Source organism: Miscanthus floridulus, chromosome 2 (assembly GCF_019320115.1).
Source record: "Miscanthus floridulus cultivar M001 chromosome 2, ASM1932011v1, whole genome shotgun sequence".
Lineage (NCBI taxonomy): Eukaryota > Viridiplantae > Streptophyta > Magnoliopsida > Poales > Poaceae > Miscanthus > Miscanthus floridulus.
In genome coordinates, this window is record NC_089581.1 from 115,482,227 (window position 1) to 115,495,690 (window position 13,464).

At 42.3% G+C, this 13,464-nt stretch overlaps 2 protein-coding genes across 2 annotated transcripts; one reads left to right on the forward strand and one right to left on the reverse strand.

Annotated features, from left to right (window-relative positions):
• The first annotated feature begins 2,827 nt into the window (after positions 1-2,827).
• On the forward strand, positions 2,828-7,241 carry LOC136528184 (zinc finger protein GIS2-like). The gene is made up of 4 exons (XM_066521114.1): positions 2,828-2,941; positions 5,035-5,176; positions 5,692-5,787; positions 6,412-7,241. Exons 2-4 carry the CDS (start codon positions 5,073-5,075, stop codon positions 6,995-6,997), a joined length of 786 nt encoding a protein of 261 aa, XP_066377211.1. The 5' UTR covers positions 2,828-2,941; positions 5,035-5,072; the 3' UTR covers positions 6,998-7,241.
• Positions 7,242-7,724: 483 nt separating this feature from the next.
• On the reverse strand, positions 7,725-11,405 carry LOC136539417 (very-long-chain aldehyde decarbonylase GL1-10-like). Its single transcript, XM_066531370.1, has 5 exons — positions 10,902-11,405; positions 10,202-10,524; positions 8,386-8,533; positions 8,262-8,294; positions 7,725-8,120 (listed from the first exon to the last, which is right to left on the reverse strand). Exons 1-5 carry the CDS (start codon positions 11,229-11,231, stop codon positions 8,049-8,051), a joined length of 906 nt encoding a protein of 301 aa, XP_066387467.1. The 5' UTR covers positions 11,232-11,405; the 3' UTR covers positions 7,725-8,048.
• Positions 11,406-13,464: the final 2,059 nt, after the last annotated feature.

Sequence of the window (13,464 nt, forward strand, 5' to 3'; positions counted from 1 at the left end):
TCCACTAGATCCTAAATATATATGCAATGAGTTAGAGCATCTAGTGGCACTTTGATAACCGTATTCCGATACGAGTTTCACCCCTCTTAATAGCACGGCTATCAAACCTAAATGTGATCACACTCTCTAAGTGTCTTGATCACCAAAATAAAATAGCTCCTACAAGTTATACCTTTGCCTTGAGCTTTTTGTTTTTCTCTTTCTTCTCTTCAAGTTTAAGCCCTTGATCATCTCCATGCTATCACCATTGTCATGTTATGATCTTCATTAGCTTCTTCTACTTGAAGTGTGCTACCTATGTCATGATCACTTGATAAACTAGGTTAGCACTTAGGGTTTCATCAATTCACCAAAACCAAACTAGAGCTTTCACACGTCAGCAGGACCGGACGCACCCTGTCAGCGTCCTATCACTAAGTGACCTAGCGTCCGGTTAGAGACCAACGCTGTGCGTCCTCTGCTACCACTGACCAGACGCACCGGTCCAACCGAGACCAGCATCCGGTCACTTACAGTGACCTCCGTCTTTTCTGTCTAGGGCGCCGGTGGCACCGTCGGACTGTCCGCACTCTACGGGTAGACACTCCACCAATGAAATTTCTAACCCTTGCTCAAATGTGTCAACCACCAAGTGTATCACCTTATGCACATGTGTTAGCATATTTTCATAAATATTTTCAAGGGTGTTAGCACTCCACTAGATCATAAATGCATATGCAATAAGTTAGAGCATCTAGTGACACTTTGATAAACCGCATTTCGATACGAGTTTCATCCCTCTTAATAGTACGGCTATCGATCCTAAATGTGATCACACTCACTAAGTGTCTCGATCACCAAAACAAAATGGCTCCTACCATTTATACCTTTGCCTTGAGCCTTTTATTTTTCTTTTTCTTCTTTTCAAGTCCAAGCGCTTGATCATCACCGTGGTATCACCATCATCATGTCATGGTCTTCATTTGCTTCATCACTTGGAATGTGCTACCTATCTCATGATCACTTGATAAACTAGGTTAGCACTTAGGGTTTTATCAATTCACCAAAACCAAACTAGAGCTTACACATAAGCTGATAGGCATAAAGAAATGTATAGCATATATTTATTTTTCTAGCAAAGTAAAATATATAACACTCAACTCGGGAGTTAGATCATTTACCTCAACATCAAATGAATCATCTAGATAGAGTTTCTGCAAATTTAATCAACGGTCTTCAGCTTAGTAGCATTCAACTACCTTAACATTGTTGAGCTCATTAAAAACCCAAATATATATTTTTGAGATTTGAGTTCTTTAAATCTACTCCTTAATACACTGCTTGACATATCAACGATAACAAAAAAAGTAACAAATTTCAAAAGCTTACTTAGCTGATGCAGAATATCTTTGGCAGTGATCACACATGAAAAGCAAACCCTTCATCTCTAAAGGTGTCGAGGTAATTCATTATACCTTTTATTCGTTATACGGTAGATTCAATGCACACACGGATGGTGATTGCAACTTCTTTTCTCACTGTTCTTTCAGGAAATAAATGTATATCAAATAACCATAACAAGTATAAACTCAAATATGTCAAGCACACTTCAATTTTTTTGGGATTATTCATATCCTTGAATTTGATATCACTATCTTCACTTAACCAAGGGAGAGATGACTTTAGTTGAGGAGCTTGATATCTAGTTGTTTTGACACTTTTGATCGACTCTCCTGATGACAAATACTTGTATTGTAGGTACCCTCACGAGCTTATGGAAATCTACATGGTCTCATAGTTGTAAGTAACTTTTGGCATAATTACTTTTCATGTACTTTTAAGAACTAGTGCATGTTACAATTAATTCAAGTATCTGGATGCACATATTGAGGGGGAGCCTATCTTATGTCTTGAGACTAATTAACCATTCTTTGAAGTGTTTTTTGACTACAATAAAGTGAGAAGTTGCTTTCCAATTAATATTATTAATATGATTAATTATTAGATTGTAAAAAGCGCAGTCCTTGGTGGAAAGACAAAATACAAATGTGGTTGGTATCAATTCATACTTCGACAACAAGCAAGATTAGCTTCCTTTGCATACTTCAAACCAAGAAACAAAAGATGTAAACATTCTACGTCCATCCGAATGTGTGAAGAGTTGGTTTGAAGTATTCAAAGACTTGGCTCACATATGAAGATATAAGATAGTGTCAAGAAGCCAAGTGGATGAATCAAGCTCAAGTTAAATGGGGTCAATAATCATTCATATTCTAAAGTAACCACTCAAAAAAGTCTATGTGGTAATTACCACGACAATATTCTTGTTTCATGGGAACCAGCGCTCCATATTTAGCACAAAATTATTTCTCGTTCACTTGAAATTATCAAGAAAAAAATCATTTCTAGTTATGGAGAAAAGTGTTATATCATACTTCAATTGAAAAGGGTTTCTATATTTGATACTTAATAAATATAAAAAATGTTCCATTTGCTTATTTACAATGCACTAATAAATATCATTGTTGTTTCTTTTATTTAAACCAATGTATCACTGGACATTGGCACATTTGGCAGTGTCCTACGAAGATAATAAACACAAAATCAAGAAGAGTAGAAAATAAAAAGTAGATCATGCAAAAAATGGGAAAGCATTAAAAAGAGATAAGAAATAAGAAAAGATAAATTGCCAAAAAAAACCCCGAGAAAATCGGCCCAGGACAAGGCCCCTGCGGTGCGCTCCCCCTGGGCTGGGCTACCGCCGTCCGCCGCATGCCCGTCCCGCATCCGTTCACCCTGTCCCCCCTCGTGCTCTCTCTCTCTTCCCCCCCCCCCCCCCCCCCCCCCCCCCCCCTCTTGCTCGCTCGCTGCGACGACTGGGTGGGTTACCGCCGACGCCCTACGCCAGGTCCCGAGGGCTTCGTCTTCGTTAGTCTCTTCGCCGGCGACGAGCACCCACCAGGTATTCCTACCCTTCTGTTCCCTCCCTGCTGCTGTGTGAAACGGAGCACCCAAACCCTAACTTAAATCTATTTGTCTATTCGATGCTTGCAAACTTCGAACTTTTTGCAAAAATTATCATGCGTACCTGTCCCTTTAGGCTTCATTTGCAAGTTCGGGGTACAATACAATCCACAGGAGAATCAATCCAGAGGGGGATTGGGTGATCCCTCTCCCATCACTCAATCGCCTTCTTGCCTGGTCGGACCTAATCCATTTTGTTTGATTGCTAGTTTGGGATAGGTTTCGATTGATATGGATTTGCATGTATCTCAGTATTTGGCTCATGGCTCAGGCAAGTTTTAGACCATTTGGCTGTGTACATGATAAAATCAGTGTAGTAAACAAGATACAGTATCATGATTTATTATGGAGAAAAAAATCGTAACATTTACCCCTTGCATAATAAGATACTAAACGAGTATCACGTAAAAAGAGACAACTTTGACTCAGTAATACACTAGACATTGTGTCTAGTTAGGCCCAACACAAAGCAACTTGGTCAATATACCAAACTTACTTTCTTAGAAGAATAATTATAAAAGTAGAAATAGGCAACAACAGCAACTCAAATAATCTGTCAACTAAGACTGACATTGCCGAAGCTGAGAGGTGGGCTATGAAGCGGCAGTTTATGCACTCTGAGAGACTGAGAGCACAAATGAATCAATAAAAAGTGGTCACAGTGGCTAAGGAACTCTGAACTGCAAAAACAAAGATAAATAAAGCATTTGTTTAGTAAAAAAAATGATGACTGAAAACTTCACGATTTGCATTTTGCAAAGAGACGCCTCTATTGAGATACTAACAATAAATGATTTCAAGAAGATTTCGTTTTGGGGCCTAAGCAAAATTAAATCAGTGCTCCTCTAAAAGAAAAATAAATTGGTGTTATATCAGTACATAACAAAAGAGTGCTGGACAAAAACATGCTTTTTGCTTGTACTCGGAAAAGTGAAAAACAAGGTTTTGCTTGACCACTGAACATATATGCATAAATAGCTCTGTGTTAAGTTCTTCCAGCATACTGTCCACAGAAAATTTCAGCTAAAATTGAGAATTACTAAATTACAAAAACTCTGTGAAAGTATCATTTTAGCACTAGCCACTAGGATATTTAATCCAAATAAAATGGACTGAATATCAAAGAGAAAAACCTCAAAATAATCTGATCACCATACATTTAGAAAATAATATACTAGCACAGCATGAAACCAACTAGTGATACTAATCAGTACTACACTTAATATTTACCAGTACTACTGTATTAGAAGCTTGGAGGACCAAAAACTGAGCCATTTTAATCCACTGGCATTGGTTTCTCTATCTTCTGAAAGTTCTATTGCTGAAATGGCAAAACATTTTTATGGTTTGGAAAAAAAAAGTTTTCTAATACTATCAGAGAACCAATTTATCACGATGACGGGAACAGTACAAAATTGACCCAAAAAATCTAGTAATCTGTCCCCAACGAAAATAGTACTGAGGATTGTAAAGAGGCACTAGGACGAGGCTGGTTTTTGCCTCTCCTGGCTGGAGGTGCCCCAAACATCATGCTCGTTCGGGCTGGAAGCTGGAAGCATATGAGCCACATGGCATCCCAGTGCGGCCTTGTGCATTCTCCATGTATCTATGACAGGAGCAAGCGATTCACCATGTAAAACCCTAGCACAGAGGGAGGAGAGGGAGAGGGAAGAGGTGGAAAGGAGAAGTGGATTGGACTAGAACAAATCCAACCCACGTCGTTGCCAAATGCTCTTTTAGCCCATGACACAGTTTCCTCCCCGGCATGGGTTTCACACCCCACATGATGTGGATCTGCCCCCGAACCACATTGTTCCATAGGCTTCCAAACGAGGCCTTACAGGGTCCACCCTTGTGACCTGCCGTGGGAACTTGAGCATGCTCATAGTGAAGGTTGGTGGGTGGGACAAAGCCACATAGGATTCGATTTTAGTCTGGTTTTGGTGTTTTGCTGTGGACAGAAAGAAGATTAGAGGTTTGTGGTGTTTGTTGGAGTATCGAAGGTGGTGATTTTGTAGCATGGTGTTGCAGTTTGGTTGGAACTTGGAGTTTAGAGGGAAGATTTGGTGATGAGCAGCCACAGCCCGCCGCCGAAGGATCGCAGGATGCGTACCGAACGCACCTCATACCGTGACGCACCATATCGGAGGGACAGCCGCCATGGTCCAAGCAGGTTTGAGCTAATCTAAGTCAAACAGGACGAGTGTTTGGCATTGTTCTTCCAAACATCGCCTCCTCTCGTTATAATGTATATATTTGGCTAAATGTTATTTGAATGGGGTCATGCACAAGGTTTAAGTTCGTGGGTGGTAGAATAACCATAATTGTTTATTTGATTTAAATGTAACTTTTTCCTATATTTATCCCATTGTAATCACTTGTTCATGTATGTAGCATAAATAAGGGCACTTGATATTGGTTAATGATAGCAATAATTTATCTGAAACTCTAGTAAAACAATGTAATATAGTATGGTAAAGTGATTTGGGATTGAAATTTTTTGGATGAATTCATGTTGTGGCATGGTTTTAGGAGAAAGCCTCTGTGTGGAATTGTAACTAGACATGGGTCATGACAAGAATGGTGAAATTACTAAACAATTTATGCGAATGGAACTGTAATATATTATTATTCAGACATTTGGGAAGGTTATGTATCCTTTAGTTATTTGCCTTACCACTTGTGCAGGTTTCGTAATGATTTGTGTAACAATTGTAAGCGTCCTGGGCATTTTGCTAGAGAGTGTCCTAGCGTGGCTGTCTGCCATACCTGCGGGCTTCCTGGGTAATAACTTTGTGGTATTCTGCTTGCACAGATTCATGCTCTTATATGTTATTAGTTTTAATATTTTAATCATGCAAGTGCACTTTGCTTGCAATGCCTACCATACTTTTAATCATTGTAGCACAACCATTCTAGCGATACCTTACGTAGAATTATAACTCTGTGCCCATGCTATATCAAAACCATCTCAATTGGTGCTCTTTTGAATTCTTTCATGATTTGCGGTGAAGCTATGTTTAACCATTATTGGGCATTTTATGCATCCTCAGTAGTGTGGACATGGGGTTCGTGTCTCCCTAGGAGCACAAACTCCATGTTCTAGCTTATGTTATTGTTTTGAATGTTCATGTCATCCTGAATGTCACTTCTAGCATCATTTGTCTAGTGAAGTTTAATCCATATATGCAAGCAAGGCTTTATTGTTTTAGCCTCTTATTGCATAGGACCTGATTAAGGATTTGATTTGATTCTTATGATATTTTAGTTGATTAATAATTACAAAGGCCTTGAAGCATAACTGTAAGGCGTCGTAGTTCCATGTGATTAGGAAGGCTGCACTATGGCTATGTTTATCTCTTGAGCTGATATCGTTTTTTCATACTTAAATTCGTTTTAATGTTGCAGGCACATTGCAGCTGAATGTTCTTCCAAAGGTATTTGCTGGAACTGCAAAGAGCCTGGCCACATGGCTAACAATTGCCCAAATGAAGGGATATGCCGTAACTGTGGGAAGTCCGGCCATATTGCAAAAGACTGCACTGCTCCACCAGTGCCGCCAGGAGAAGTGATCCTTTGCAGCAACTGCTACAAACCAGGGCATTTTCGTGAGGAATGTACCAATGAGAAGGCCTGCAACAATTGCCGGCAGAGTGGCCATATTGCCCGTAACTGCACCAATGATCCTGTTTGCAACCTGTGCAATGTTGCTGGCCATCTGGCCCGTCAGTGCCCCAAGTCTGATACATTGGGTGAGAGGGGTGGGCCTCCTCCCTTCCGCGGTGTTGGCACTCCCTTCCGTGGTGTTGGCGTTCCCTTCCGTGGTGGCTTTAGTGACGTGATCTGCCGGGCCTGCAACCAGATTGGCCATATGAGTCGTGACTGCATGGCTGGTGCCTTCATGATCTGTCACAACTGTGGCGGCCGTGGCCACATGGCTTATGAGTGCCCCTCTGTGAGTCTCATGGACCGGTTCCCCCCTCGCCGTTTCTGAAGGACGTCTAAGGGCTGTTCAGATGACAGCTATTTTCAGCCCAGTGTGTCAAGAACACTTATTTTTGTTTGCTTTATGCATTTCTAAACCTTAATGGATTATAGATATTTCAGATTCATAACTCGCCAGCAGTATTTGTAATTCTGGATTTGCTACTTGACTCCGATGTTCTGTTGATGGTAATGTTTGAAGACGGGGATATCTGCCCTTATGAACTCAAATTCATCCTGTGAGTTTTTAATATTATTCGAACTGGAACATCAGAACATGTGCTACTGGTTGCGCCCGTGGAAAAAACGATTCTTGTGACTTCGCCTTTCGATGTGCCGGAGCTCCCTGTGCAAATTATGGGAGTTGCTATATTTTGGGTGCTCGAATTTTTAAGCAACAATTTTAAACAACTAACTAGTATAATTAAAAGAGCAATATATAAGAGATAATTTATAGTTTTTTAATCAAACAATGGCAAAATTACGTGTTGCCTAAACAACAATCAGGCAAGTTATTGTCAAGCAAGGGAGTCTGTGTTGCAATGTTTTGTAAACAACAATGGGAGAGTTACCTAATAAACAACAATCAGGCCAACATGGGAGAGTGCCAGAGTGGCCTAAACAACAGGCCAACAATGCGAGAGTTGTAAAACATATCCCGGTGCACCCTGGTAATTGTAAATTTCGAGTTTCTGAAAAGATGAATGAAAGTTTCTTTACCTTGTAATTTTTTTACTTGTCGTGGTCCGGTAAAAGTTGGTGTTTGAGTACCTAGTTAAAAACTTAAAAACAATAGAATGGTACACTTAAAAACTATACAGCAATTGATCTAATTTAATCAAAGTATGGAGCAAACTCGATGAACGGCTACTCTGAGAGTTGTGTTATTCGTCAACATACAAGTTCCATAGAATTTCACACACTAGGAAAAAGAAGGCAGAACAGCTGAAAGCGAAATCAGAACACACGTGACCAGCCCAACTCAGTATATCTCCCATTTCGAAATGCCACAGTGAAGTGGATGGTCATAGAAACACTCGAGATGCACTGTATCTTGCAATCTAATCCAATTTCACATAGCTGAGTCCGTTGCCATCTCCTTTTTCGCCATCATTTTGCCCCAGATCCTTCAGCTGCATCGAGGGGAGGACAAATAAAAAATCAGCTACTTGATCAACTCAATAACTAACATTGGGAACATCTGGGAACTCCTTGTTATTTCTAAAGCTAGAATGGAAAATTGTTTGAAAACACAGTCAACAGTAGAAAAATACCTTCGCTAGGTATGCTTTGTGGAATCTGTAGCCCTGAAAAACACAAAGAACTCAAGATTAGAAATCTGATATTCCATCACTTCTTAGTACCACCTTTCAAACTGTGTGTAAAGGAGAAACTTACTCTATCAGTCCCATATAAGTAATCACAGTAAGTGAAAACAGAAGCAAAATTGCTTTGGCTCTGGCCTCCTACATAATGATGATAGTCATGGTATTCTGCTCCTCCATAGAATGGAATATACTTTGTCGGGGTGAATGGGAAATCAAAGCTGCAAAACAACAAAACAAGTTATGTTTTCCCCTTATAGAAGCTGCACAAAAAAAAGTAGTTATCATGGACAGTTTCATTGATCACAGCGAAATATAACAAGCAGTACCTAGCACAGAACAGGACAAACTAAGGTAAGTCCTAGCTGGGATGGTGAAATGTATAATATTAAACAAAGCATAACTGGATTGTATCAAAAGGTTGGGCAAACAAAAAGAACCAATGTGATATGCGTGATATCAGTAGAATTTCAGTCCCCCAACAAGTAATTCTGGTGACACTGTGACATGGTAGTTAACTTCAATCGTATAGAAAGGTTGGGCAAACAAAAAAGACCAATGTGATATGTATGGTAGTATCGGTAGACCTCGGTCCAATCATAGCACAAGCCAACGGGACAACAGGTCATTCTGGTGGCATGGTAGTTAACTTCAACCATATATAGTGAAACTAGGATTTTTTTATCATGTCCACCTAAAAATAGGGACAAGAAATGTACCAATACAACATGACAATATGAAGAGTAAATAGTGTGCCCTTTTTATCAAAAAGAAAAACATAAATACTGTGTGTTGAAAGGTCATAGTACTCCAGCTAATGGCATAAGTTGAGACTTGAGACAATATTGCCTGTGAGTAGAAACATCCAAGATAACAAAAAAATAACTTCCTATCCACTAAGATATAAATCAAGAAGGATAATTGCTCCAACATGACCCACTTAGATAGTGAGTAATACAAGTGCAACTGCAGCAAAGTATTGAATCAGTAAATCCTGAATTTTTCAAGCTGCAAGTAAGCATATTACACTTTTCTCTTCCTGCAGGAGTTAATTCCATTCATACTTCATAGCGAGCATAAACGTTGTTATTTAGATTTTGCAAAGCTTTGTAGTAGAATCATTTCAAACATTCCTTTAAGGATTGATAGGCCGTATCCATTTTGTTAGTAGAGTGAAACTGCAGGTAACAAAAGTTTAATTCAAATCTGCCATGCCTAACCTTAGGCATCCACAGTTAGTAGGCAGTGTTTTATTCCTCCACAATTTAGGCTGACTAACTTCTTAGCATCCTCACCCACATCTACTCAGGTTTCTTGCCTAACTATGCCTAAGCTTAGGTGATTTTTTTTCTTGCCAGAAAAGCGTGGCAAGACTAGGTTAGCCACCATAGTCAAGAATGTGCAGCAACATTGTAATTTGGAAAATTTCAACTACAGCTTCAAAATTGGTAAGTGTATTTTTGTTCCTATTACCACAGAGCAGCAGCCAATGCTAATCCATGCTGTATACTTTCTTCATTACCAGGGAATACCCCAAAGAAGTATCGACTAAAAAACCTTCAACTGTAAACAGCTGGCTAAGAACTCTCAGGCAATTCTATCAGTTATGCAGATAACAACATCAGTTCAAATCAGCTTCCAATCAATGAAAAACTCCTGGCGAGAAACTCCATTCACTCAGGTCATTGTCAGTGCTGTGCACACCACAGTAACCCAGGAACTCCACCCATAAACTACATCCGTCACTAGCAACAAAGACTAACCCACGCAAAAGCAATACAATGTTGCACAATAATCTAAAATAATTACAAAAGCATGTTAAATGAATTCAATTGTTGTGCATAAACCATAAAGTGCTCCATAGATGGGAAAGACGAGAAAGTCCTTACCCACTATGCGTCTCGATAGCCTCCACCTGACGGAGTATAATCCAGAGCCAGAATGTGATCATGTGGCCTGGAGCAATGGCTGGCCCGATGAAGGAGGGGATGCCGAGTATCAGCACCTCAGCCCAGTGTGCATATGGAGCTGCAAATCCGATTGGCGCGGTGAACTCATGGTGGACGCGGTGGATCTTCTGGTACCCCCACTCCCCGTGGAGAAGCCTGTGGATCCAGTAATTGAGGTAGTCCTCAACAAGGAAGTACACCAGCAGCTGTGCTGCCATCTCCGCCAGGGACGGCAAAGGCAACTTCGTGTGAATTCCCACCAACTGATTTGATTAAAAGAAAAGTCAATAGTTTTGTATATGAGAATACAATTTTAGCACGATGAAAGAAATGCAGGGAAGGAAATTTCTTCTGCTTTCAAAGACTAGGCGAACTCAGGGGAATCTTCTAGATAGGGGGCATCTAAGAAGGGTTCTCGGTGCAGAACCCAGATCAGGAAGCTCTCACTCAAAGGGGAGGAAAACATGCAGAGAAATGAATTGGAATTCTTTCTTGTCTAAGAAGAGCACAAGAACAGTATGGAAACGCGACCTCTTGTACTGAATCCGCCCCCAAGAGGCCGTAATCTCAAGAACTAACCAGGCGCATTGCGCGGAATCACCGACCGAGAGCACAGAAGGATGGAAGGGAACCGACCGACCTTGACCATCGGGAAGGAGACGAGCTGGAGCGGGCCGATGACGAGGAAGAAGATGCGGAGGACGTCCTTGTAGCAGCGGACGAACTCGGCCCTGGAGAGCCGCACCCGCGGCTGCAGCTTGTACGGCGAGACCGCGTCCGGGGTCCGGAGCTCGAGGAGCGCGACGGGGAGCGGGGCCACCGTGAAGACGACGAAGAGGAAGAGAATGTTGCAGCAGTAGAGGTGGTAGTCGGACACCCCCGCGGTGTAGCGGAACCACAGCGCCTCGGCGGGCGTCATGGCCCGGCCCAGCGCCGCCTCCGCCTCCGCCGCCGTCGCGTAGGGCAGCATCTCCTGCGATCCGAGGGGGTCCTCTCAACCGTTCCACGCCGCCCCGGGGAGGGGACCTACCCGCGATTCCCAAGAAATCAGAGGGGGTGAATGTGGGTAGCGCGCTGCCCCCGCCTATCGCCGGCGCCTTCCCCTGTTCTCGGAGGGAGACGACAGACGAGGGAGAGTGACGAGTGGGACGGCGGAGAGAACGAGAGCAACCCCACAGTTTATGCGTGCCAGCTTCAGTCTCTGCGGTGTGGGTCCGGGTGAGGCCCGTCCGCGGTGCGGGCTTTGGCGTGGTGTGACACGAACCGTTGCATGGATCTCGCGCCTCACGTGGGGCGCGCGTGCCTGGCGGGCTGGAGCCGTTGGGCGTTTGGAAGTTGGAACGCTGTTCTGGGCATTTGGGGCGTGTCTGTCCTGCGACTGTGAGGTGAGACTTGAGGCACGTGTCCAGAGATTGAAGCGTATGTGTAATCTGTGGATGCATACGGGGACATGCGTGTTTGCTGCGACTTCTTTCCCCGGCTTTACAAGGTTGTTTTCAACTTCTCCTGCCAAACGAATTCGGATAAAAATAGCTTTTCTCTGAAAAATTATTTTTCAGATCCTTTCACATGCACATTTCTCTAGGTAAAGCTAGCTGAAACTAAAAATATACTAGCTTCTTCAGATTTTTCTATGTTATCTTCCCTAAAAACAAACGTTTAGCTTCACTAGTAACGAAGCTAAGTTGTATTAAACAAACCCTTAGTCCGCATTGTTGCGATACATCACGATCAAACAGGAGAAGAGAAGGCTAACCACCTCCTAGTACTAGCATAGAGTGGGTAGCAGATAGAGTTGTGGAGGTAGAAAATTAAGTGGGTACAGACGCGCTGTGTGAATCCACTATAGATATCCATACACGAGCATCTAACACTCATAACTTAAGAAGAATGGTTAACATGCTATTGCATAAATTTAGAAAAATTATAGTGTTATCAGAAGAGAAGGCTAACCACCTCCTAGTACTAGCATAGAGTGGGTAGCAGATAGAGTTGTGGAGGTGGAAAATTGAGTGGGTACAGACACGTCGTGTGAATCCACTATAGATATCCATACACGAGCATCTAACACTCATAACTTAAGAAGAATGGTTAACATGCTATTGCATAAATTTAGAAAAATTATAGTGTTATCACTTCTAGAGACGTTGAAGATAATAGTGAAGAAGCACTTGGTGTTCAGGCATCGGGCAATGGGCCTCGTAGGACTTCTCGGTGTAAACGTTCGCATCTCAATCTCCTAATGGTCTTAGCCTTGTAAGCTTTGTGTGTGCGCCCTCGCACATGTATAACATGATGAGTATAAGTTGGAGAACAGCTCTGAAAGGAGATAAGCAATTGTAGATTTTCAACCAATCGATTAAATAATCATAGTTCTGATCTACACTTTTGTCTTCCCCTATCCTCCGTTTCTTTCCCCTTTCTCAAGCCTCCCTCTATCGAGAGCTAATATCCGACCCTCTCGGTGAGTTAGATACTTGCATATAGACGCGTGTCATATATCCGTGGCAAATCCTCACACATGGTGAGTGTCGGTGTTTCGAGTAAACATAAATGAGTAAATTTATATTATTATGCGTTGGACCCGGATGGTGTGCTAAAAGACACAAGGTTTATACTGGTTCAGGCAAAATGTCCCTACATCCAGCTTGCGGCTGTTGCTCGTGTTATTAGCACTGAAAGGTTCGTAGTAGGGGTTACAAACGGGCGAGAGAGGGAAAAATCCCAAGTCTCTGATGGAGAGGTCGAATGGGTGCAGAGAGCTTGATCGCTGCTCAGCTATGTGTGATGTGTTGTGTGTTGAGTCGCGTCGTGTCCATAGTGGGGTGCCCTACCTTCCTTTTTATAGACCAAGGGGAAGCAGAGATTACAGATAAAAGAAAGAAGAAAAACCAGTGCCAAAGAAGGTCCTTAGAAGGTGCCGGGTCTTCCTTTTCCTCTGAGCGAGCCCTGCTAACACGATAGACGGTGCTAGGGATAGCTCCATGCTAGGCGTCTGTTCGCTGACGATGCCGTGCTCTGGCTTGATCAGCAAGTGGTCACGTCCCATCTCATCCCGCCCCGGTAGGCGGTGCGACGGACCAGGGTGTTGATCCGTAACCCTATGGGGAGCGGACGACGTAGTGACCGCACGTCCGTCATTGTAGAGGATGTGAGTCTCCTCCTGGACTGTAGTGGTTGTCGTATTTTTTCCATCAGGATCC